The following is a 22,670-nucleotide window of genomic DNA, read 5'->3' on the forward strand; positions in this document are numbered from 1 at the left end:
TTTATCTCTTTTAACAATACCTGTATTTGGCACAAAGACACTCATCCAAACTCTCTCATTCTTTCTATTTTTCTTGTGCGCCTCGGAATAGAATTGTCTAGATAGACGGCGCTTTATAAATGCCTATTATTATTATTGATGTTTGATGGATGGCCAGTTGGCAGTGAAATGACTGCATCATTGCCCTGATGGATAACTAAATAAGATGTGTCGACACAGCTAAACGACAATCTTTTCATCCTGTTTGGTAATTTCACCTTTTGTATTGTATAATTACAGAAAGCCGATGAGAAATCTGAGGAATCAGAAGCCAGCCCGGAGGACAAGGACAGGCATGCGTTCTTGATCCTGAGCAAGCAAGACTCATCCATGGTACGTATCCCTCGCCTGGCGACCTCAATGTAGTCCTGTGACCTCTGAACTCGATACATCCCACCTGCAAACCAATTTGGGAGATATTGGAATATTGCATTTCATATGAAAATTTAAACAGATCAAATATTCCTGGAATATTAGTTCCTTATAGTGAACAGGAATATGGTGTCCAGTTGGATAAAAGACTGGATCACTTGCTAATTTTAGTGGTTGATGATGACTAAGTAAAAGGTTCGAGACATGGCTTGTTTCCATGGCAACAATGCCCTCACAGTTCAAATCCACAGCGTGCTTTAACCACCAGATCAAACCAAAGATGAAGTTCATCCCTCCATCTTTGCAATGTGGATACAGCATACAGCAAGTTGTGCAACGGATTCTAACTGTAGCAGAGACTTGCTAACAGTTTCACATTCTGCACAAACATCTCTATAAATCCTCCTTTCTCTCTCTCTCTCTCTCTCTCTCTCTCTCTTTCTCAGTTTCTTGTCTTTCCTTCATTTTAAGCTGTGGTTTGAATGGAGGGTAGCCGGGAAACTCCATGTTACATGATAACAATTGCTGTCTGAAACCATTAAACTAAAATGCACCATACCGAACCACTCAAGCTCTTTACCTATATTTTTGACGAAATATGCCTAGAGCAACTTTTCCTAAAGCAAATAGGGGGGGGGGGCTGAAGAAACATATTTCTACTTTTGTTGTGCAGGTACTAGAGACAGAATAAATTCACTCATAGATTCTTAGTTAAAAAGGCATCGTTTAACAATGTTAAATCTGAGATGCACGGCCCTAAGCGTTATCACTGTCTGTGATATGCTGTAATATTGAAGCCCTAAAAGAATTGCGCTTCAAAATGATCAAAAAGTGCCTCAAAAAAGTAAAAATCTTTAAGTGATCATTTTACCATACTCGTTTTCCCCAATAGACTGTAGTGTTATGAAAACCGTTAGGGAAAACGCAAAATTTGGTTTCGATTTCCAATCATAAATATCTTGATAATCAGGTTCCTGACTGACCCAAAGGGTTATAATTATCATTGGAGCATGAGCTAAATACAGGATTTTGTTTCAGATTCTTAGACAAAGTTACGGGATCCCTTTAATGTTCTAGGGACAGCCTTGTTTCTATTTTCTTTGTAAGAGCACAACTCTTTTTTTCCGTAGGTGCTTCAGACGGGCCAGGAGATCACGGAGGTTGCAGCAGGAGGGTTCAGCACCCAGGCTCCGACCATCTTTGCCAGTAACATGGGTGATGATCGCTACATCGTCCAGGTCATGAACAAGAGCATCTGCCTTATGGAGGGAGGTGAGTCGATAATGAACCTGGGCTATCATCTCCTTGACAACAATTCCCTGAATTATCGTTCCCCGGACATCTTCCACATGAACAATTAGCCCCCCTCCCCCTTCCACACTCACACACACACACAGAGTCAAACTCAAATGTATTTATTGAAATCCAAATCCTGACATAGACGGATCATCATCAAAACAAACCCCCAACAAAGCAAAACAAAATTGAGACGTACTGAATAAGAACTAAATTCTCAACAAAACAAGCAAAAGTTTAAATACAATACTGCTGATTTTTATTATCACATGACGCTCTACAAAATTTGTAATATGGTTATTATCACACACGCACACACAACTACCCCTCAGCATGACTATCCTCTTGAGGGTAAGAGGGCGGTAGCTCAGAAGATGATTGTTCTAGAGTCTACATGTAGTCATAGGGGTGTAGGATAATTGCTTAGAGGGTGGTCATCAAAGGGGTATTTGTAACCGAAATAGGTAGTACAGTGTTGTAACACTGTGTAAACTACTAGCTCATTACTTTTGCACTTTGGTAATTTCACATGAAACCCTGGCACCAGCAAATGATGAAACCTCACAACATTATCTATAAATCAATTTCTTGTCTCATTCCGACAGTTGAGCAAATCCAGCACATGGTGTTGGACGTAGGATCCCCCATCAAGCAGTGCTCTCTGGCCGACCCTTACCTCCTGCTGCTGACCGAGAACGGTGACCCCATCCTGATGACCCTCAAGCCTGATCAACAGGGCAGCGGTCATCGGCTTCACATGACCAAGCCAACGCTCTCTCAGGTTAGTATTTTCTTGATTGGTGTGATGGTATTGATGATGATGTGCGTGTGTCTGTAATTGGGTTTTTACAGACGTGTACAATTCAGATATGATTGACGTCTGGGGACCAACCTTTTTACGTCACCATCCAAAATACATGACTCGGTATCGAACCTGGGTCGCCTGAGCCAGTTTGCAGGCGTAGACAGAGAGCTGACCAAGTGAACCAACTCGTATCTCCCTGATTGATGATGATAATAATGGCTTCTTATGCTTTCACATCCATCTCGCCGTGATGTTCATGGCACTTAGTCATTATTACCCTTGTTATAACTGAGCCGCCAAAGTAACTAGCACCCAAGCATCTTGAGTACCCATTTACACCTGGGTGAAGAGTGGCAAATGTAGGTTAATGTCTTGATCATGCTACCAAACCAACTCCAAAACTGAGTACATATTGACTAATTCATGTCCATTCTGTGAATTTTATTTTGTGTGTGTTGTATTGACACTCTGGATATCAATATATTCAGTGTGACTGGGGTCATAGCATATTGAAAGAGATAGTTGTGACATGGTCATGTGCACATACATGTACACGAGAAAGGTCTTAGGTTAAATCCAAAAAGTTCCCTCCCATGTACAAACTCTATAGGAATGAAGCTATTTTGGAACTTGGTGTAATGCCTGACCAATCAGAAGCAACTTGAGGTGACACAACTATCTCTCTCTTAAGTAGCTATGACTGGGGTGTAGTGATTTTGAGTTCTGATAAAGATGACAAATGTAGTTTTCTCAGAATTCAACATTATTTATCCTAACATTGCCTACAAACTAATGATATTCAAAATAATCTTATATCCCAATCTCCAGAAATCCAAGATTGTTGCCTTGTGTGCATACAACGACACAAGTGGAATGTTCTACACAGCCAGCCTCTCCGCTAAAGAGAAGATAAACGCGAATGCGACAGAAAAATCATCATCATCGAAGACTGAACCAAGCAGTCTGAACACCAGGTGAGACCCGCCTTTCAAACCCTGTTAAAGGCATTGTTTAACAATGTTAAATCTGAGATGCATGGCCCTACGTGTTTTCAGTGTCTGTGATATGGTGTAATATTGAAGCCCTAACACAAAATTGCACTTCAAAATGATCATGAAGTGCCTCAAAAAACAATAATCTTTGAGTGACTTGTTTTACCCCACTCATTTTTAAAGAAATTATAAATGATGTTGGGAATTTATTTTTTTAATTCCAATCATAAATATCTTGATAATCAGACAGGTGATCGGCTTGTTAAAGTCATGGGATTCCTGACTAAAGGTTTATAATTATGATTGCAGCATGAGCTAAATTCAGGATTTTGTTTAGAATCTGAGGCAAAGATACCCCAATCCCTTTAAGACAATACACAGTTATTCATCTTTTTAAAAATGCATGGGCATATTTATCCCTGACAAGGGTACCAACGTAGGAGGCATGATGGCTCAGTGGTAGAGCAGTGGTCTCGATACTGGAAGGTTCCAGGTTCAAAACCTAGTCGATGCGCCAGTGCCCTTTGGTAAGGCATAAATCCTCATAACCAAGTCCCTCAGAGAGGACTTAAAGCAGTCTGGTAAAGCAATCATCAAACATTATCATCACAATGAAATTAATTATTTTAGAAAATGGAGGTATAGAGATAATCCTATTTCCTTTATTTCATACTTGTATTTTTCTTCTAGCAACGTTGATGATGAAGATGAGCTGCTGTATGGATCATCAGAACCTGTGGCCTTCATCCCTGCAGCACCGGAGGTTGAAACATCAAGGTAAGAAGAAGCGGTTTATTGCTGTTTGGTCTATAACCAGTTCATCTACTACCCAAGCAGTCTGTTCCCATTATGGTCTGCACCCAGCCCATCTACTGCCCGTATGGTCCAGGACTGATAATTACCCGATTTAAATCGGTTTCCTGATTTATTAATTTGTTTTTCCTGATTTTTTTTTCTTCTTCTTCTTCTTCCCGATTTCAGGGTTTTTCCCTTATTTTCCTAATTTTCTTACTCAAAAGGGGGGAATGTTGTTGAATACCATTCCCCCCCCCCCCCCCCCCCCCCCCCGCAACCTTTTTTTTTTCACTCAAGAGGGAGTCGTTGAGGAAATTCATTATAAATAATAATAATTGTCAAATGATCATTGGACCTTATGGATGGTAGCAGAATGGGCATAAGACAAGCTGGGAATTAGACTAACTGGTTGTCAAACTAAATGAACAATAAACCAAATGGGTAGTAGACTATTTGGAGATTAGACCATATAGAAATTAGACCAAATGACTATTAGTCTAAACGGTCATTGGACCAAATGATAAGTTGGACGAAATGATTATTAGACCACGTGGATAGTAGATGGGCTGGGTGTAGACTAATTGTGAAGTATCATTGCTCTGATGACTTGATAGGTTTCATTTTTCAATTGATGATGCATGCAATATTGCAATAGGTTTACCGTTTTCATTTCAAGGTGCTCGACCTTGGAAATGATATTCAATGTTTAATAATGATAATACAGTCAAACCTGCTTTAGCGACCACCTGTATAGAAATTCCACCTTTGTTGTTACCCTTGAAAATGGTTTCTCATTGAAACATGTACTAAAGGAACTTGTACATAAAGACCACCTGCCTTTCAAGGTCACTTTTCTTGTCTCCCGTGGATGGTCTTTATAGACGGGTTTCAATGTAATTGGATTTATATAGCACTTTTCCCAGAGGATACAAGGCATCGTCCCTTAGTCTATCAATAAATTAAGAAGAATTTTTGAGGTATGTTTTCAGATCTTTTTTTGAAGAAGTCAAGTGAAGTACTATTTCTTAGAAATGCGGGAGTTTGTTCCACATGCCTGGGGGCAAGGATTGAAAGGAATACAGTATAGCCTCACTATTTATGATGTATAGATACCTTATGTCTGGAGCCAAGAGGGTGGTTTCTTATGTCATTTTACAAAGCTAGCTCTAAACAGAAGATCTGGGGGGTGTTTCACAAAGATCCCAATTTGAACTTATCTTGGAATTATGGAAAGTCGTTAGCATCTATCAAAATATTTTGTAAAAGTTATTTTAAAAGGCATAAAATGTCGATTCAAATCTTCATGTTTTCTCTACTATCAAGGAGATTTCATGTTCTTGATGTGGAATGTATAAAAAAAGTCTAATAAATAGAATTTTTGCTTTTGAATATACTTTATTTTGAGCCTACAAATGGCTATCCCTAATTTTTAAGTCCAACTTAGAGCTAAGTTCGACTTAGGATCTTTGTGAAACACCCCCCAGGAGTAGAAGCTAATAGTGGAAGTGGTTGATGATGACGAAGTAAAAGGTTCGAGATATGGCCCGTTTCCATGGCAACAATGCTCTTACGGTTCAAATCCATGGCGTGCTTTCACCACCAGATCAAACCAAAGATGAAGTTTTCCCCTCCATCTTTGCAATGTGGATACAGAGCATACAGAAAGTTGTGCAACGGATTCTGGCTGTGGCAGAGACTTGCCGACGGTTTCACATTCTGCACAAACATATCTATAAATCCTCCTTTCTGGTCTCACTCTCTCTCAATTTCTCGTCTTTCCTTCTTTTAAAGCTGTGGTTTGAATGGAGGGTAGCCGGGAAACTCTATGTCACATGATAACACTTTCTGTCTGAAACCATTAAACTGAATCCCCAGGATCAAGGAATTTTTGTACTGCATACCAAACTTCAACCATAGTCTTATCATATCATGGATTTAAAAATGATAGAATATCCTGGGCCCCGTCTTATGGAAAGTTGTGATTGATCGCAACTTATTTACAATTGATTAGAGGATTTGCGATTGATTCCTACCAATTGCAACTCTTTATAAGACGGGGCCTTGAATTGAACTGGCAAAATGACCTTAATAGAATGAAAGTTCGTTATAACAGTGTTCTGTGCAACAAGGTGTCAACATATTCATGGTTACATCAGACATGAGTTATTGAGCAGTACATTTTAAAAAATGATGCACTTTTCATGTTTTCTATGATTACCATTCACTTCTTTTGTTTTATGTAGCAAAAGTGAAGAAGATAGTGAGAAGAGCTCACACCAAGAGACAACTTACTGGTGTGTCTTCTGCAGAGAGAATGGACAACTAGAGGTAAGTTCTCTCCAGAGTTTGCTCTTGTTATATTATCTTCTTTTTTGTGACTATTTTGAGTCTTTACTGGTTACTGAATCATTGCGAGAGTTGGGCTTGTGCTATGAATAGTAATAGAAGAAAAAAAATGTATACCTGTTTGAAAACATTTCTTTTACAAAATAGGTTTAACCTCATTTTTCTCAACCATTTTATTTCTTGTAATTTACCTTTTTGTCTCTCAATGTTTCACCTCGACTCTTGTCTCTTTTTGTCTTCATCCCCTTCCTTTATTTTACCCTCCTTTCCCCCCTTTCTCCCTCCTCCCCTCTCGTCTCCCCTCTTTTGTCCATCTGTCCATCTCTCATGTATATCTTTGCCTGTCTTCTCCACCCTCTTCTCCTCCCCCCTCTTCTTGTCTTTCTTTGTCTTTCTCCCATTCCTCTATCTTACCCTCTTTCTCCCTCCTCCTCCCTCCTCCTCTCCCCTCTCTTTTCTCCATCTGTCTCTCTCTTCTGTATATCTTTGATTTCTCTCTCTTTCTCTCTCTCTCTCCCTCTCTCACCTCCTCCCCTCCTCCCTTCCCCTTGTTTTTGTCACAGATGTACAGCCTACCAGACATGGTGTTAGCTTTCTTGGTCAAGAACTTTCCCATGGGCTCTAAGGTGTTGGTGGATAGTGGTTCTGCCTTCATGACAGGGTAATTGTCTACAGTTTATTAAAATTATGTCTTATGTTTTATCTTCTTATCTATAGGTTATCACTATTTTATCAGTTGGGGGTATTGAATTTCAAAATTAAATAAAAAAAAACACTTCTATTTTACCTTACTTTTTTTCTCTTCCGCCGTAATATTAATTCAATTCAATTCATAAATGGTTTATTATGCAATTTGAAAATACATACATCGTAATTATCATTTTTCATGAAAAGCAAGTTAATGTTATAACTTGCCAAATGTTGGGACCATCAATCTGTCAAGCCTCAGTAGGCTTTAAATGGAGACCCCTTTTATTCTTTTTATCTTGTATGAATTCAGATAATGTACGTTGTATTCTACCTTGAAATTCTTTGTATATATTTTGATTTTTGCATGTTTTTTAAACTGAAGAATGGATAAAGAACTAATAATTAAAGGGTTGTTGAAATTGGCATCAATAAGTAGTTAATCATGGATACTGCTTTAAAAGTCCTTCCTACGACATATTTGTGAATCGTGTTCCCTGGGATCTTAGAGAAAGAGAGAGAGGGAGTGAGAAAGAGAGAGAGAGAGAGAGTCCTTCTTGGCGTAGTAGCTTTACTTTTAAGGAGAAAAAGAAAAAGGAAGAGGAGGAAAAGAAGAAAGAGTGAATAGAGAAACTAAAGCATGTTACATTCGATAATTACTTTTCAAAATGGCAGAGATCAAAGCCAGCAGCATGAGATGCTTCAGCAAGTTCAAGAAGTCCTCCTGGTTGGTCTGGGACATGACAGAAAGAAGATCTACATGCTGGTAAGTCTGTTATCATTATGTATCCTTTATTTGGCATCAGTTGAGTTAAGTACCGGGTGCCAAACTTATTGAGGTATGGCTGGTATGGAAACTAGTAAAACTGATATTTTAAAACTGTACAGGTAATGTATTTTATCTTAATCTTTTGTAACAAAATCTCTCCTTTTGTAATGTATTAAACATGCTCATTTTATATTAGTGCTGTAGCCGAACCGCCGAACCGAACGAAAGTTCGCCGAATATGGCACTTCCGAACCGAACCGAACCGAACCGAATGCAAAGGCCTGGTTCGGATGTTCGGCAGAAAAATGTAAACGTTTTTGCAAGCTAATAAACTAGTCATTTTGTACCTAATTTTCATTTCATGATTGCTCATTTTATATTTACTTTTTTCCCATTTTCCGCCTTTGTGATTTATGCCTATCCAGTGGTGGGCGCGACTTCACTGGCGCCATTTAAATCCCAAATCCTGACCACGCTACGTCGCGATCGCAAGCCATAAACAAGAATACATGTGCGTGACCGAACCAAGTTCAGCTCAACAAAAGAAAAATATTTTAATTGTAACAATATCGGACAAATTTTACAATATAAATAATGAAATAAATATATATAATAGTATGGTATCTATTTATTCAGGAAAAATAGCGATTTTATATTCTTCCTATTGAAAATAAAAACTTATAAAAAACAGTTCTTGACGAGCCATTCAAGATGGCAGCTTTCATGACTCTAACAATAGACAACAACCGTCTCGGAAAATCTTTACAAAATATCATTTATTGACAAATTGAAAACATGATTCTTTTAAAATTGAAAATAAAACATGATTCAAGACGGAAATACGAATGTGAGTAGTATTTTTCTTCACAAATAATTACGTTTAGAGCAGTTTTTTAATGTGAAATTCATGCTGGTCGGAAGCAGTGTGCCGAAGTCCTCCGTGCTGGTTGGGCCCGGCAGGCCAGCCAGCCCGCCCAGTGCAGACCGCCGTGGCTATAACGCTGCTTGCTATTATAATATTACCGAACCCCGAACCGAACCAAGTTCAGGTGAAAAATTTCCGAACTCTGCCGAACCGAACCGAACACGAACATAGCGTCTGACTTACAGCACTATTTTATATTTAGAGTTATTACTATATTGGACTAATTACTATTTCATTACGACTCCTTCACATCCACTGCATCACAGTGTACGCATTTTTTTCTCATTTGTATCATTTGTCTATTTTGTATACAATATTGTTCCAAATTTCTTTATTTCTGCATACATTGATCGTTTTAGAGATGTGGAATAAATGAATTTGAATGAATGAATCTGAACAATCCACTTGTGTATACACAAGTATATGAAATAAATACATGATGGTACAATCTACAGGTACTGTGATTTTAATGGTTGCTTTTCATTTATTGGATGGTGACCAGGTATATATATATATATATATATATACATGTCAAACCAAATTAAATAATTCATATGTTAATTCTTACAGGCACTAGTAGAAGATGACATCATGATCTACGAGGCATTCCCCTACAATACTGTCACACAAGAACATCATCTTAGAGTTAGATTTAGAAAGGTAATCGTATTTGTACAGTGAAACCTGTCTACAAAGACCACCTAAGGGAGACAAAAAAAGTGGTCTTTATTGGCAGGTGGTCTTTATGTACAGTTTCCTTTAGTACATGTTTCAATGAGAAACCATTTCAAGGGAAACAAACAAATGTGGTCTTTGTAGACAGGTGGTCACTAAAGCAGGTTTGACTGTATTTCGAGTTAGCATGGACAATGGATCTTCTTAACCTTATATTTGAGAACCCCTCCCCATTGGGTTTATCTTTTGTTTTTAGGAGATTAATGTAGTTGTAGGTAACATCGTGACCAACGAAGCAATTCCCTACCACACTGTCACACAAGAACATCATTTCAGAGTTAAATTTAGAAAGATAATTGTCTGCAAACGCAACATAGTTTTCAATCAGGATCACTCAATTTGGACTAGCATTCATTTTTTTTAAAACCAAAGTATTTACCCTAAATTTAAGAGAGAAAAATTACTTTGCTGGGCATGTGCATTTAGACAGCATTAAGATAACTACACTCAACAAATTCAGGTTTTATCTATCTTATTGCTGTATTTTTGGAAATAACCTCCTTTCAGCTCACCCACAATTTCATGTTCAAAATTCATTCCGTCAGATCTAGAATGATAATCTGAACTACGAAACACGTCATTTGAAAAGAAATACTTTCCTTTCCTTCAACAGATCCCTCATAAGATATTGATGAAACCCAAGAAAACGAGAACGTCTAAGAAACCAACAGCAGAGGGCGGTACCAAGCCGGAGACGGAGACAGAAGCTGAGAGCGATACCAAAACCACATCAAGGCGTGTCAACAGACTCCGAGAGTTCCACAACGTCCAGACATACTCTGGGGTATGACAATTATTATTAAAAAAGCTTCTTCTTTTTTCATGTACAGGAGCTCTTTTTAGATTCAATATGTAAAAAGGATGGGGCTGGTTTCTCAAAACGGACATAAGTTCTTGGACATCCCACAGAAACCCATGTAATATAAGTTACATGCTTTTCAATAGGATGTCCATGAACTTAGACTTATGACAGTTTTAAGAAACTGGCCTCGGGTTATCTATCTCCCTGGGGGGGAGGGGGCTTTCCCCCAATTAAATCAGTCATCTTTCACCCTGGGCATTTCTTTGTTATGTTTTTGTTTTGTTTTATTCATTTTTACTTTTTTGCTGAATATGTTTATATGCTGTGTACTTTATATATTCAAACATTGCAAGAAAACGCTATATGAACGCCTCTGTCCTGTAATAGACCAGTTTACTTACATACTCAAATGTATGGATGTTTATTTCCTGGGGACCTAGTGACGAGATATTCCATTAACCTGTTATCATTTGTTACTTGTTGCTATGTCTGGCAAGCTTTCAGATTGTCAAGAAAAATCTTTGTTTAAAAAGTATGCATGAAATTTGAAACTATCCCTGAATAAGGAGGTTGTCATTTTTTTCATGACAAGTGAATTTGATTTCAATCCTTCCAACGATTATCTTGCAGGTATTCATAAGCGGGTCCCACCCATACTGGCTGTTTGTCACCTCTAGGGGTGCCCTGCGTACACACCCTATGCCTGTAGATGGCGCCATATCATGCTTTGCTTCATTCCACAACGTCAACTGTCCCAACGGGTTCTTGTACTTCAACAGAAAGGTAACATCTGACACAAACTTTATAATGTATCTGTACAGTGTATAAACTGGCTCACGTTGAGCAAAACTTACCATAATTTACTGCAAACAAAAATAATACGCAATATATAGACCAGGATGAAACAAAATCACAAAATGTCTGAAATAAAGTGAAAGAAAATGGAGACAGAATTAACATAACTTATCCTACGTCAGTGCGAATGTGTGTTTTATTGGCTCTACATGAAAACAGTATTTTAGAATGTATACATAAATCAGATAGAACAAAAAAGATATTTGTCTTTTGCATCGCATTATGTTATTACGACTTGAAAATTGTAAAAATCAATGAATTTACACTTAAATGTATAGTGTAAAGAACATTTTGGATAATGTAGATTTCTATTTCAATCCCCCTCTTCATGGTGTACAAGAAATAGTCCAACACTCACATGAATATCAGGTGCCTTTTTCATTGTCATTATGTAATTATTTACCGTACATGGAGATTAGTCGCTTTCCCCTTCTAATATGTTGAGAATTTCATGAATTGGGTGCATGTACATGTATCTTCCCTGTCAACTTTTGTATAATACTTCTGTCATCGTATATCTGGGACCCGTTGCACAAAGCCTTTTTTCAATGACAAATGACAAAAATCAGTGACAAATCTGCCCATAACCAATCAGAAGCAAGGATTTTATTAGCTTATAACAAAAACTGTCATTTGTCACTGATGAAATGTTTTGTGAAATGCTCCCCAGTATTATAAGAAGTTGCGGTTGATTAATTTTGCCTTAATTTATATCAATTTGCATGCAATATTTTTTTGTTGTATTGAATGAGCTTCATCCTTATGCTTGCATTGCAGGAAGAGCTTAGGATATGTGTGTTACCGTCCCATCTGTCGTACGACGCCCCCTGGCCAGTCAGGAAGGTACCTCTGAGGTGTACCCCTCACTTTGTGGCGTACCATGTAGAGACTAAGGTAAGAAAAGTAGTGGTTGTTGTTATTGTGGGACCACAGAGGACACAATGACACACAAAACAACAACAACAAACATTTTTTGTTGTTGTTGTTACAGTGGAAGTCCTCTTTTATTTATCTACAAACTCCTGTAAATCTTGTACAAAATAAATAAACAAGATGAATCAAATTATGATATAGAAAAAAAAGAAAAAAAATCGTTATGACATATCATTTTTAGTTACAGATGTTTGGGAATTTTGTCTTTTACAAATTGAAGAGATGAAAACTTAGCAGTTTTTAAATGGCTTGAATAACTGCACCCGGTTAGTCAGGGTTTAAACTTGGACTAAAGTTGGTACACTTTTATGAATACCTGCTGTTTTGTTTTTCCATCCCAGACATATGCAGTAGTCACAAGTGTACAAGAGACCAAGACACACGTATGGAAAGTGACGGGAGAAGAGATAGGGGAAGAACCTGTAGAGCGAGGTACGTGAAGTATTCAGTTGGTCGATACCGGCTCCTGCAAAAAAAAAATTGCAGTTGGGAAGAGGTGAAATATAATTTGTGAACGTTATCATTGTTATTATGCAAGTGTTGAAGAACATCAGATAAAGAATGTTCCCTGAGAAGCATGGCTCTACAAAAGCGTTAATATATTCTAAATATGGCATCTAACAGCAAATGAAAATCGGGACTGAGTTTAATGCCACATGATCGTGTAGTCCCATATACATAGTTCTGTGTACAGTGCTTGTAACTTTACTACCTGACTGGGCCAAATTTCTTATCATTTTTATGATTCCAGAACCTTGCAATACACACCAATACTTATATGCTAGACAATCCACCTTTTCTGATCGATTTCACACCGTTTCTTTCACAATGCAATCGCATGACCAGAACTCAACTTTATCTTTAATATCCTGCAATTAATGAATTCCTAACTTCAACCATGGACTTAAACATAGTATTTAAACATTCTATCCATAATGCTTTATCTTTTACAAAATGAAGACTGGGGCAATTTGTCACCAAACCATTTAGTGGAGGACCGGAAGAACAGAAAATGATGCATTCATTCAATTTGCAAAAACTTAAAATGAAAAAAAAAAACTTAAAAAAATTATTGGGGGATTCTAATTAGGAGCTTCTCAAGGAAATTGAGTATTAGTAACCTATCTTATTCTATTTTTCAGTCATGACACCCCTCTAAATTCTGAACACCCAAGATATGAACTACATTCAATTGATCGCTATGAAATTCTCAGGTCTATACGTTAAACCTTACTCTTGAACAGTGTTACTTAAAACAAACATCTTTTTTTTTCTTTTCCCTTCAAACTCTCTAGAATTTGAGCTTTATTAATCACTTTTTATCCACTTTGTATTTACTTAAAAATTAATTTTTCATTAAAATTGTTCAATACCAGACCATCAATATTTGTGCATATACTTGTATTTAGTATTTATTGTCTATTTATTGATATTTGACTTTCACTGGTGTAACATATACATAACATATAACATTGACCCCAGTAAATAAACAAGGTTTAACATATGACTAAGCACAATTACTTGTATATAACAGGCTTCTGTAAATTTTCTTTTCTACAACTATGTTTAGATGACCGCTTTGTGCCGACCACCAAAGTCGTTTTCTCCATACAGCTCTTCTCACCAGTTAGTTGGGATGCCATTCCTAACACAAGGTATATTATCCATTTCAAGTTTTATATGAATTGCGTCGTAGGATCTTGAAGTAATTGAACATAAGTCATCACAGAGTTAACAAAACTTACACTGAATGATCAAGACTACAAGTCAATGATGTCTGCAAATTATTTTTGTATATAAAGTTTTATAACTGAGTGAGCAAAGAAAGATACATAAATTGAGCTGATAGTCCTGACATACAGGTAAAATATTTTACATGATTCATACTTTTAGTTGAATGTGATTTCAGCAAGTTTTTGCCCAAAGCATAGCATCATTTACATTAATTGTTCAATTGGCATAGAATATATTTTTGTATTTTCTCTGTTATCTTGGATGAAAATTGAGATAATGATAAGTAGAAGAAAATTCAAATGTTCTTAGATTATGTAACAATTGAATTCCAATTTTCTATTTTATGAAAGAAATAAGTGATTTAAAATTGATAAGGAAATATACAATGATCTGTTAAAAATTATTAAACAATCAAATTTCAGTGATACGTACTGGCATTTAATTTGAGTTACAAATATGATTTAATTTCAGGATTGAGTATGAAGCTGCAGAGAATGTGACGTGTCTAAAGGTCGTTAACCTCAGCTGTGAGGGTACCATGACCGGAAAGAAAGGCTACGTTGTCGTGGCAACCACGCATGTGTACTCCGAAGACCTCCAGACCAGAGGATCGGTAAGAGATCTTCAAACCTGATTGGCAACAGCTCATGTGCCGGTCACACTTACGGCTCATTCAGATATATGACGTGGCAAAACCACAATTTTTGCTATGATGATAATGTAAAGTGTGATATGCTTCACATTTCTGTATCTTATAATACAGATCTCAGTGAATAGACCAGTTCACGGTTAGCACATTACTGCATTGACCCTGAATATCAACAGATCTTTAAAACATGAAATGGTCCCACATTGTACATTTTGAAATAATCACTCTACAGCGATGGAGGTGCTATATAAATAGCCTTTGTTTCCCCTTTTCAAAGAATACTTCCCCCTGTGTATCATGGAGTGCACTGAATGTGTATGAATGAATAATGATTACATAACTTTCATGAGCACGTATCCAGTACTTCATCTCCGTGTATTTCAAAATTTGTTCTGCAATGACCTTTATCTGCTCATGCTCGGACTGCAACCGTGAACTGGCTTATATGCGCAATTACTCTGTTGCACTCAATTGCCATTCATCTACACGTGTTAATAAAAAGCAACATTTTTTTTGCGTTTCACCAAACCATATCTGACACCAGACCAACAAAAAAAGAATAAACAATTACATTACCACTATTAGCCAAGATTTTTTTTTCATCATGGGTTGGTAGTTTTGAGTTATTTGGGGGATATGCCTGGGGTATGGTGTATGCAATCCACAAATTGACTACTGAAATACTGTCAATTGAAACAGGTGACTGTATTAGTACATTACTAGTTGAAATTTATGCAAATGTAACATTAATTGAAACTTGTCATTTGTCATACATCTCTTTTATTGTTAATACTTCAATTTAAGAATATTAAAGATTCAAGTACCAATCTTCTTTTTATATCAACTTTTCTTTTTATTAGGTTTACATCTATGATTGCATTGAAGTTGTCCCTGAGCCTGGGCAACCCCTCACAAAGAACAAACTCAAGGTAAGATTCTATGAAATAAAAAGAATGCCCCCCCCCCCCCCACTCTGATCCCCTTTGTCTACTGAGAGTCAGAAGGGTGTTGACTTACAAAATGACATTTCTTTCATTTTTATACCCATTAGAAGTAATATTTGTTTATGTATTTGTGTATGATTTGATATCCAGAAATCAATACTTATGTAATATCAAATTTAATGTAAAATGATAATCTAAGCATATCTTGACATTTTCAATTCTACTCATTGTTCTGCATTTGTGAGATATATTTTTGACATGCAGAGCTTATTTGTTAGAGAGAGAAAAGTAAGAATATTTATAACCAGAAAAGAAATAATAACGATTTTAACATTCTATTGCAATCCAAACAGGTAGACAATTATTTAAATTTTCCCACATGTGATTATTGCATTCAAAATATGTGTGTTGTAGTTGAGATTGGTAATATATCTTTTCACATAATTCTTGCTTTGATTACGTATAGCCCTTGTATGAGAAGAGACAGAAGGGACCGGTATCCGCTCTTTGTGAGGTCATGGGGTTCCTTCTCACTTGCATTGGACAAAAGGTGGGTCTTCTCAACAAATTATATTCATTTAACAATTGAGGCTCATTCTCATTGCCCAGCTGTTTACCACAGTGGTGAACTGCTGAGCAAGATTAGTGTAATGCACTTCACATTTCAGTATTGTATATCAAACCGATAAGTTAGCTGGACCTTTTGTTGCATGCAGATACATTTTTTTTCTCATCCCTCTTGTCAATTCATTGAAGGAAAAAAAACACCACTGTAAAGTGTTGCAGTCTACAGCATTATATGTGAAAGAGCCTATAGAGGACCCAATAAGTTCCATTACATAAATATATTCCCTTTTCTTTTTAATTGGAAGAACAATAAGGAGGAGGAGGAGGAGAAAAGGAAAGAAGATGAAGAAGAAGAAGAAGAAGAAGGTGAAGAAGAAAAACCAGGAGGAGGAGCATAAGAAAAAGGAAATGGAAAAGAAAAAGAAGAAAGAGAAGGAGGAGGAAAAGAAGGAAAAGGAAAGAAGAAAAAGAAGGGAAAGAAGAAAAACTAGGAGGAGGATAAGAAAAAGGAAAAGAAAAACAAGAAAGAGAAGGAGAAGGAGAAGTAAATGGAAAAAGAAGAAAGAAGAAAGAGAAGGAGAAAGAGAAGAAGAAGGAACAAAAGAAAGAGGTGAAAGAGAAACAGAAGGAGGAGAAGAATTTTGTCAATGTTTCATATTTTCTTTATTCCTCCCTCTTTAGGTGTACATGTGGCAGTTCAAAGACAATGACCTGATAGGCCTGGCTTTCATCGACACCCAGATCTACATCCATAATGCTGTTAGCGTCAAGCAGTTTATTCTGATTACTGATGTGATGAAAGGAGCGTATTTCCTACAGTATCAGGCACAGGATAGAACACTCTCACTTGTTAGCAGGGTAAGAGTTTGGTCTGTTCTAGATGTAGATTAGGTCTAGGACTAGGTCTAGCCTAGGTAATGACTAGGCCTATTGGAGGTAAGGACTACATCTTTCCCAGAATAGGATCACATTAGGTCTATCCTAGATAAGGACTGATGATTATATAAGGTCAGAACAAGGTCTATCAAAGGAAAGGATAGGTCTCTCCTAAGAAAGGACTAGGTCTGTCCTACATGTAGGTTTGGACTCGGTTAGGACTAAGCAAAGAATTAGGAAAATCAAGCAGTAAGTCTCGTCTACAGGCACTGTATGCATGTGGTCTAGACTAGTAGCTGCTTAAAATGCAACCTCACTTTTGCAGACGTGAATTGTAGTAATTGAGATTTCCAGCAAACTGGATATGTTATTTGTATTTTTCTGTTTCATACAACCCTTTCACTGCTTGATAAACAATATGGAATTACCATTTCTCTTGAAATGCAGTACCATTATGAGAATGTAAGATCACCTTTAAAGATAAGCTTGAGTTATGGTAATGATAAAAGACATATTCTCACAAAATCCAACCCAACTCAAACTAAATATTCAAGATTACAAATAAATGACATGTGCCAAACGATTTTGGTAGAAAATGTATAGGGGCTGAGTAATGAGCAAAGAAAGATAAGGAAATCAAGGTAAGTAGGCCTGCCATGTGCTTATCACACAGTTCACTATGTGCAAATGAGAGTTGTGTTTTTTATTGAAGATTTTTTTTTTACTTTGTTTTTATTTTACTAGTTCAAACATCTATGCAGGATAAACAATCCAGAAGGAATTATAGCCAGGTTCTCTCGACATATGATGCCCAAACCAGACCTCAAAATTACCTTTAAACTTATAAACACTCTTCTTCTTTTCACAGGATGCGAGACCTCTGGAGATCTTTGGCTGTGAGTTCATGGTTGATGACAAACAGATGGCCTTCCTTGGTAAGTTTCTATCTTCATTTAACCTGACTAATCTTGAGAAAGTATTCTTATATTGGTCAGTTATTAATTTGATTCAATGCCTATCAATTTTCCAATTCCATATCTCTTTACTCTTAACTGTTATCAATTACCAATTGTTTAATGCTTTTGTTGAACATTATCCATACAGTCTAATTATCATTTGATGTAACGCTTAGTAGAGTTACTAATCATTTCAGTTACTGCATATTAGTTCTGGGTCCCGTAACTAAAAGCTTAGCAATTGATCGTACCATTGAATTTTATGATTGATTGCTCATAGTGGTCAATGCAATCCATCGCAAAAATCAAGCGTACAATCAATTGCTGAGATTTGTGTTACGTGGCCCAGGTCAGGTGAGAAATATCCTATGCCCCTTCAGTATCTCATTGTCTAAAGCTATTTTCAAATTTGTGTGAAGAGAAAGTTAGCATGTATATGGAATGCTATTCAGAAAAAGTGTAGCATTTTGATTTCCCAATTGGCTTTTAGCGGTTTTCTTTAGCTTCGTAAAGAAAATTTCTGTAGATTGCTGATGACAATTTTTGCATGTTCAGTGAACTTTAACTTCAAAAGTGCTTTTGTCCTTGGCAAGACAATTGATATACATTTGCCACACTCAACCCAGGTGATGTAAATGGGTACCGGGCAGGATAGAGCGCCATTATGGCAGCCGTGCTAAAGTTTTAGGGCAATAATCTCCCTCTGTGCCTCAGAATAGTTTACTACATTGATGGCGCATTACAAATGCTGAAGTATTATTTATTTCTGGCTACAATGTTTTTGTTTCTCTTTCTCAGTGTCTGATGCCGACAAGAACTTGATCGTGTTCCACTACCATCCCGAGGCCCCAGAGAGCCACGGGGGCGCCTACCTCCTCCGAAGGGGGGACATGAACATCGGCTCAGCGGTCAACACCTTCGTCAGGGTCCGATGCAGACTGACTGACCCCTCCACGGAGCAGGTCCTGTCGGGTCCTGTGCTCAGGAGGCAGGTTGTCTTCTTTGGTAGGGTTACAGTTCTTTCTTCTTACACCCCATAAACCATTAACAAAATAAAACTTCAGTGGTTTTTAACTTTTTGGCCATAAATTTCAATCAGTTTGTAATTATGAAAAATGAAAATCTGGACAATCAAATGCCAATTCATATTGTAAAACAAGTTTGAGTGACATGAAGGAAAGACAATGAATGGGAATCTCAAGTGATTGGTCCACAACGTCTTGCACCTTTTATGCTGGCCCAGCAATAACAAAGTCATCTGCCTAATAATTAACCCAGTATTGCTCCATCTAAGAACACTTTTCTGCTGACAGCCGTTAAAACTATTGCCCAAGGTGATCTCAAAACTATACTGTACTGTACTGTACTGCGCCCGAAGATGAAGAGGAGCTATAGTTTTAAACCCTGCCCCCCAAAATAAGCAGTCAATATTTGTTTTATATGCCGCATCCCCCATGTCAATTCTCAAAATTCAACAAAATATGCCTGTCGAAGTTTTTTAGCCTAATTGTAGAGTCTAGGAAAATTTACCTGTGTTAGAGCATCTCAAACATCTTACTGCACGTATCCATTGTTAACTTCACACGCAACTATTCTTACAAGGACCCCCATTTCTCCTTGTATCTACAGCCACTCTGGATGGTAGTCTTGGCCTTCTCCTGCCCATGGTTGAAAAGACGTACAGGAGATTGCTTATGTTGCAGAACGTCCTCACCAATGGTCTCCCGCATGTAGGGGGACTCAACCCCAAGTCTTACAGGTGAGAAATTGGTTTCCAGGGGGGCGTTTCACAAAACTTGTTATCAGTGACAAATGACAGGTTTTGTTATAAGCTACTGAAATCCTTGCTTCTGATTGGTTATCAGCAAATTTGTCACTGATTTTTGTCATTTGTCATTGAAAAAAGGCTTTGTAAAACGCCCCCCAGATCTCATGGTCACTTTTGTGCACATGTGTCAAGACCATGTCATTCAAGAATACCTCATGGTTTGTGTGCACAAACTATAAGAATTTGAAATTGCAGTAGAAATGTGAAGGCTTTTGTGGCTATTGTCTATTTGGAAAATAAAAAAATCAATTCCATTCTCTCTGTAATTAATTAGGAACTTATTGCAAAGCTCCATGTTTGTAAATATATTGCTTGTTAGAATGCAACATGAGTGGAGTATTCATACAACTGACGAAAATATAGTCAAACCTGTCTTAGTGACCACCTCTCTAAAAGGGTCACCTGTCTAGAGTGGTCACTTATATTGTCTCCTAAGGAGAAACATTTATTTTTTAGGTCGACAACTTCCGATTTTAAAGGCATTCTATTTCAAATTTTCGGAGAACCCTTACTTCTGTGACAGAAATTGAAGTAGCATATAATGACATTGATGATTTATTGTAGTCCATGGCTTATAGGCTTTTCTTTGATATATAATTCATCCACTTCATTTTTTACTTTGGATAGGGTCTTTAAAGCCTATCTGCACTAGTTTGGCCAGAAAGGTTTAGACCACCCTGCAAGGTCACTGGACAGGTGGTTATCTCATCAAATCAGCTCTCAAGTAACATAAGAAAAAGGGGATCATGGGGGACCAACAGGTACCGCTAAGGCATTGTTGGCTATATAGAGGATGCAAGTAGTGCAGTCCCGCTTTAAATACTCTTCATATTCACCTTCTCTTTTTTTCAGGCATGTCAAATCACACATGCGTAACCTTAACAACCCTCATCGCAACATCCTTGATGGGGACCTTCTCCTGAAGTACTGTCATCTCAGCGTGGTGGAGAGAAATGAGTTCGCCAAGAAGATAGGAACCAGTGTGGATCAGGCGAGTCCAAACAAAACGGTTTAGTCACATATTCAATTTATAGATAGATGTTCCTGAGGACCTAATGACAACTTATTTCATTAACCTGTTATTCATGAATGAAGTACAATACTCGGCATCCAGTCTACATACATTACTTGTTGCTATTGTCAAAAACAACCTTCGTTTCAAAAGCATGCATAAAGTAATATATTGGTAAACCGCTAAAGGATGGTCAGAAATTAGCTCAAGCAACATTTTCTGTTGTTTTTTATTTCTATTTATTAATTTATTCAATTATTTATTATTTGTTTGTGTGTTTGTTTTGTTTATTTTTGTTCTGATTAATTTTGTTGCAATGGTGGGTGGGTAGAGCAGAGTAAAAAAAGTTTGAAAGAGAGTGAGCCAAGAGTTACAGGAAGTATAACAGTTTAGTTGTGTACACTAACATGATGAGGATGAATTAATCAATTAGTTAATGACCTTTTAATATTTTCTTTTCTTTTCTTCCTCAGATTATAAGTGACTTGATGCTGGCTGAGAACCTGACCATGCACTTTTGAAGACTGAGCATGATGAACATACCACCTTTTCATGCATAGCTGGAAACCCTTCAGGCTTAAAGAATACCATGAATTGAAACACATTTTTAACTTTACCAAATGTTTTGGACATTCAAGAATGTACATTACAGTGTGGCAGATGTGAGAAGCCATTGTTATTTAATATTGTTGGGTACTTTTAAAGAAGAGTCAGGACGGGCATTGTAGAACACAATACCTACATTCAAGAATTATTAGTTTGTAAGACAGATGCTTCTAAAGAAAAGTTGGGTGGATATTCATTAATATAACGTCTTTTCATGTCCAAAGATTTTTTTCTGAAAAACAAAAAGCAAATGTTATGCCTTGTGGGCGATATGTGCAACACAATTCTAAATAAATTTAAATAGAGCTTGTTTGGTGAGTCGAAAATAGCAAGGTAATTTTTATGCCTCCGTTACGAAGTAGCCGGAGGCATTATGTTTTCGGGTTGTCCGTCCGTCCGTCCGTACGTCCCGTTCTTATGATCGCGTTATCTGAAGAACCGATCGATGGATTCCTGCCAAACTTTGGTCATGTATGTATCTTGCAGAGCCGATGAACTGATAAGATTTTGGGGTCACGAGGTCAAAGGTCAAAGGTCACAGGGCTCATTAGGTATGCAAAAACAGTTCGTGATCACGTTATCTGAAGAACCGATTGATGGATTCCTGCCAAGCTTTGGTCATGTATGTATCTTGCAGAGCCAATGAACTGATTAGATTTTGGGGTCATGAGGTTAAAGGTCAAAGGTCACAGGGCTCATTATGTATGCGTAAACAGCTTGTGATCGCGTTATCTCAAGAACCGATTGATGGATTGCTGCCAAACTTAGGTCATGTAGGTTACTTGCAGAGCCAATGAATTGATTAGATTTAGTGGTCATGAGGTCAAAGGTCAAAGGCCACAGCACACATTATGTATGCAAAAACAGCTTGTGATCGCGTTATCTCAAGAACCGATTGATGGATTCCTGCCAAAATTAGGTCATGTATGTTACTTGCAGAGCCAATGAACTGAGTAGATTCTTGGTTCATAAGGTCAAAGGTCAAAGATCATGGGCTCATTATGTATTCCAAAATAGCTTGTGAACGCATTCTCATTAGAACTGACAGATGGATTACTATTTAACTCAGGACATTTTGCAGAGCCAATGAACTGAGTAGATTTTAGGGTCATGAGGTCAAAGATCAAAGGGTCATATATGTATATGA

General features: G+C 37.3%; 1 protein-coding gene across 1 annotated transcript in view; it reads left to right on the forward strand.

Annotated features, from left to right (window-relative positions):
- The window catches only part of LOC584773 (cleavage and polyadenylation specificity factor subunit 1), a 25,855-nt gene extending 3,996 nt beyond the window's left edge, over window positions 1–21,859 (forward strand). The window contains exons 7-29 of the mRNA XM_030979623.1: window positions 280–372; window positions 1,542–1,683; window positions 2,313–2,488; window positions 3,341–3,486; window positions 4,195–4,281; window positions 6,543–6,627; window positions 7,209–7,306; window positions 8,008–8,098; window positions 9,597–9,686; window positions 10,375–10,545; window positions 11,194–11,346; window positions 12,196–12,312; window positions 12,693–12,783; window positions 13,922–14,006; window positions 14,557–14,698; window positions 15,595–15,663; window positions 16,145–16,228; window positions 16,927–17,103; window positions 17,990–18,056; window positions 18,876–19,082; window positions 19,707–19,836; window positions 20,758–20,896; window positions 21,391–21,859. Of these exons, the coding sequence (XP_030835483.1) occupies window positions 280–372; window positions 1,542–1,683; window positions 2,313–2,488; window positions 3,341–3,486; window positions 4,195–4,281; window positions 6,543–6,627; window positions 7,209–7,306; window positions 8,008–8,098; window positions 9,597–9,686; window positions 10,375–10,545; window positions 11,194–11,346; window positions 12,196–12,312; window positions 12,693–12,783; window positions 13,922–14,006; window positions 14,557–14,698; window positions 15,595–15,663; window positions 16,145–16,228; window positions 16,927–17,103; window positions 17,990–18,056; window positions 18,876–19,082; window positions 19,707–19,836; window positions 20,758–20,896; window positions 21,391–21,438 (2,688 nt within the window). The 3' untranslated portion in view covers window positions 21,439–21,859. The remainder of the gene's footprint in view (window positions 1–279; window positions 373–1,541; window positions 1,684–2,312; window positions 2,489–3,340; window positions 3,487–4,194; window positions 4,282–6,542; window positions 6,628–7,208; window positions 7,307–8,007; window positions 8,099–9,596; window positions 9,687–10,374; window positions 10,546–11,193; window positions 11,347–12,195; window positions 12,313–12,692; window positions 12,784–13,921; window positions 14,007–14,556; window positions 14,699–15,594; window positions 15,664–16,144; window positions 16,229–16,926; window positions 17,104–17,989; window positions 18,057–18,875; window positions 19,083–19,706; window positions 19,837–20,757; window positions 20,897–21,390) is intronic.
- Window positions 21,860–22,670: the final 811 nt, after the last annotated feature.

Source organism: Strongylocentrotus purpuratus, unplaced genomic scaffold (genome assembly GCF_000002235.5).
Source record: "Strongylocentrotus purpuratus isolate Spur 01 unplaced genomic scaffold, Spur_5.0 spur5_scaffold_10, whole genome shotgun sequence".
Classification (NCBI taxonomy): Eukaryota; Metazoa; Echinodermata; class Echinoidea; order Camarodonta; family Strongylocentrotidae; genus Strongylocentrotus; species Strongylocentrotus purpuratus.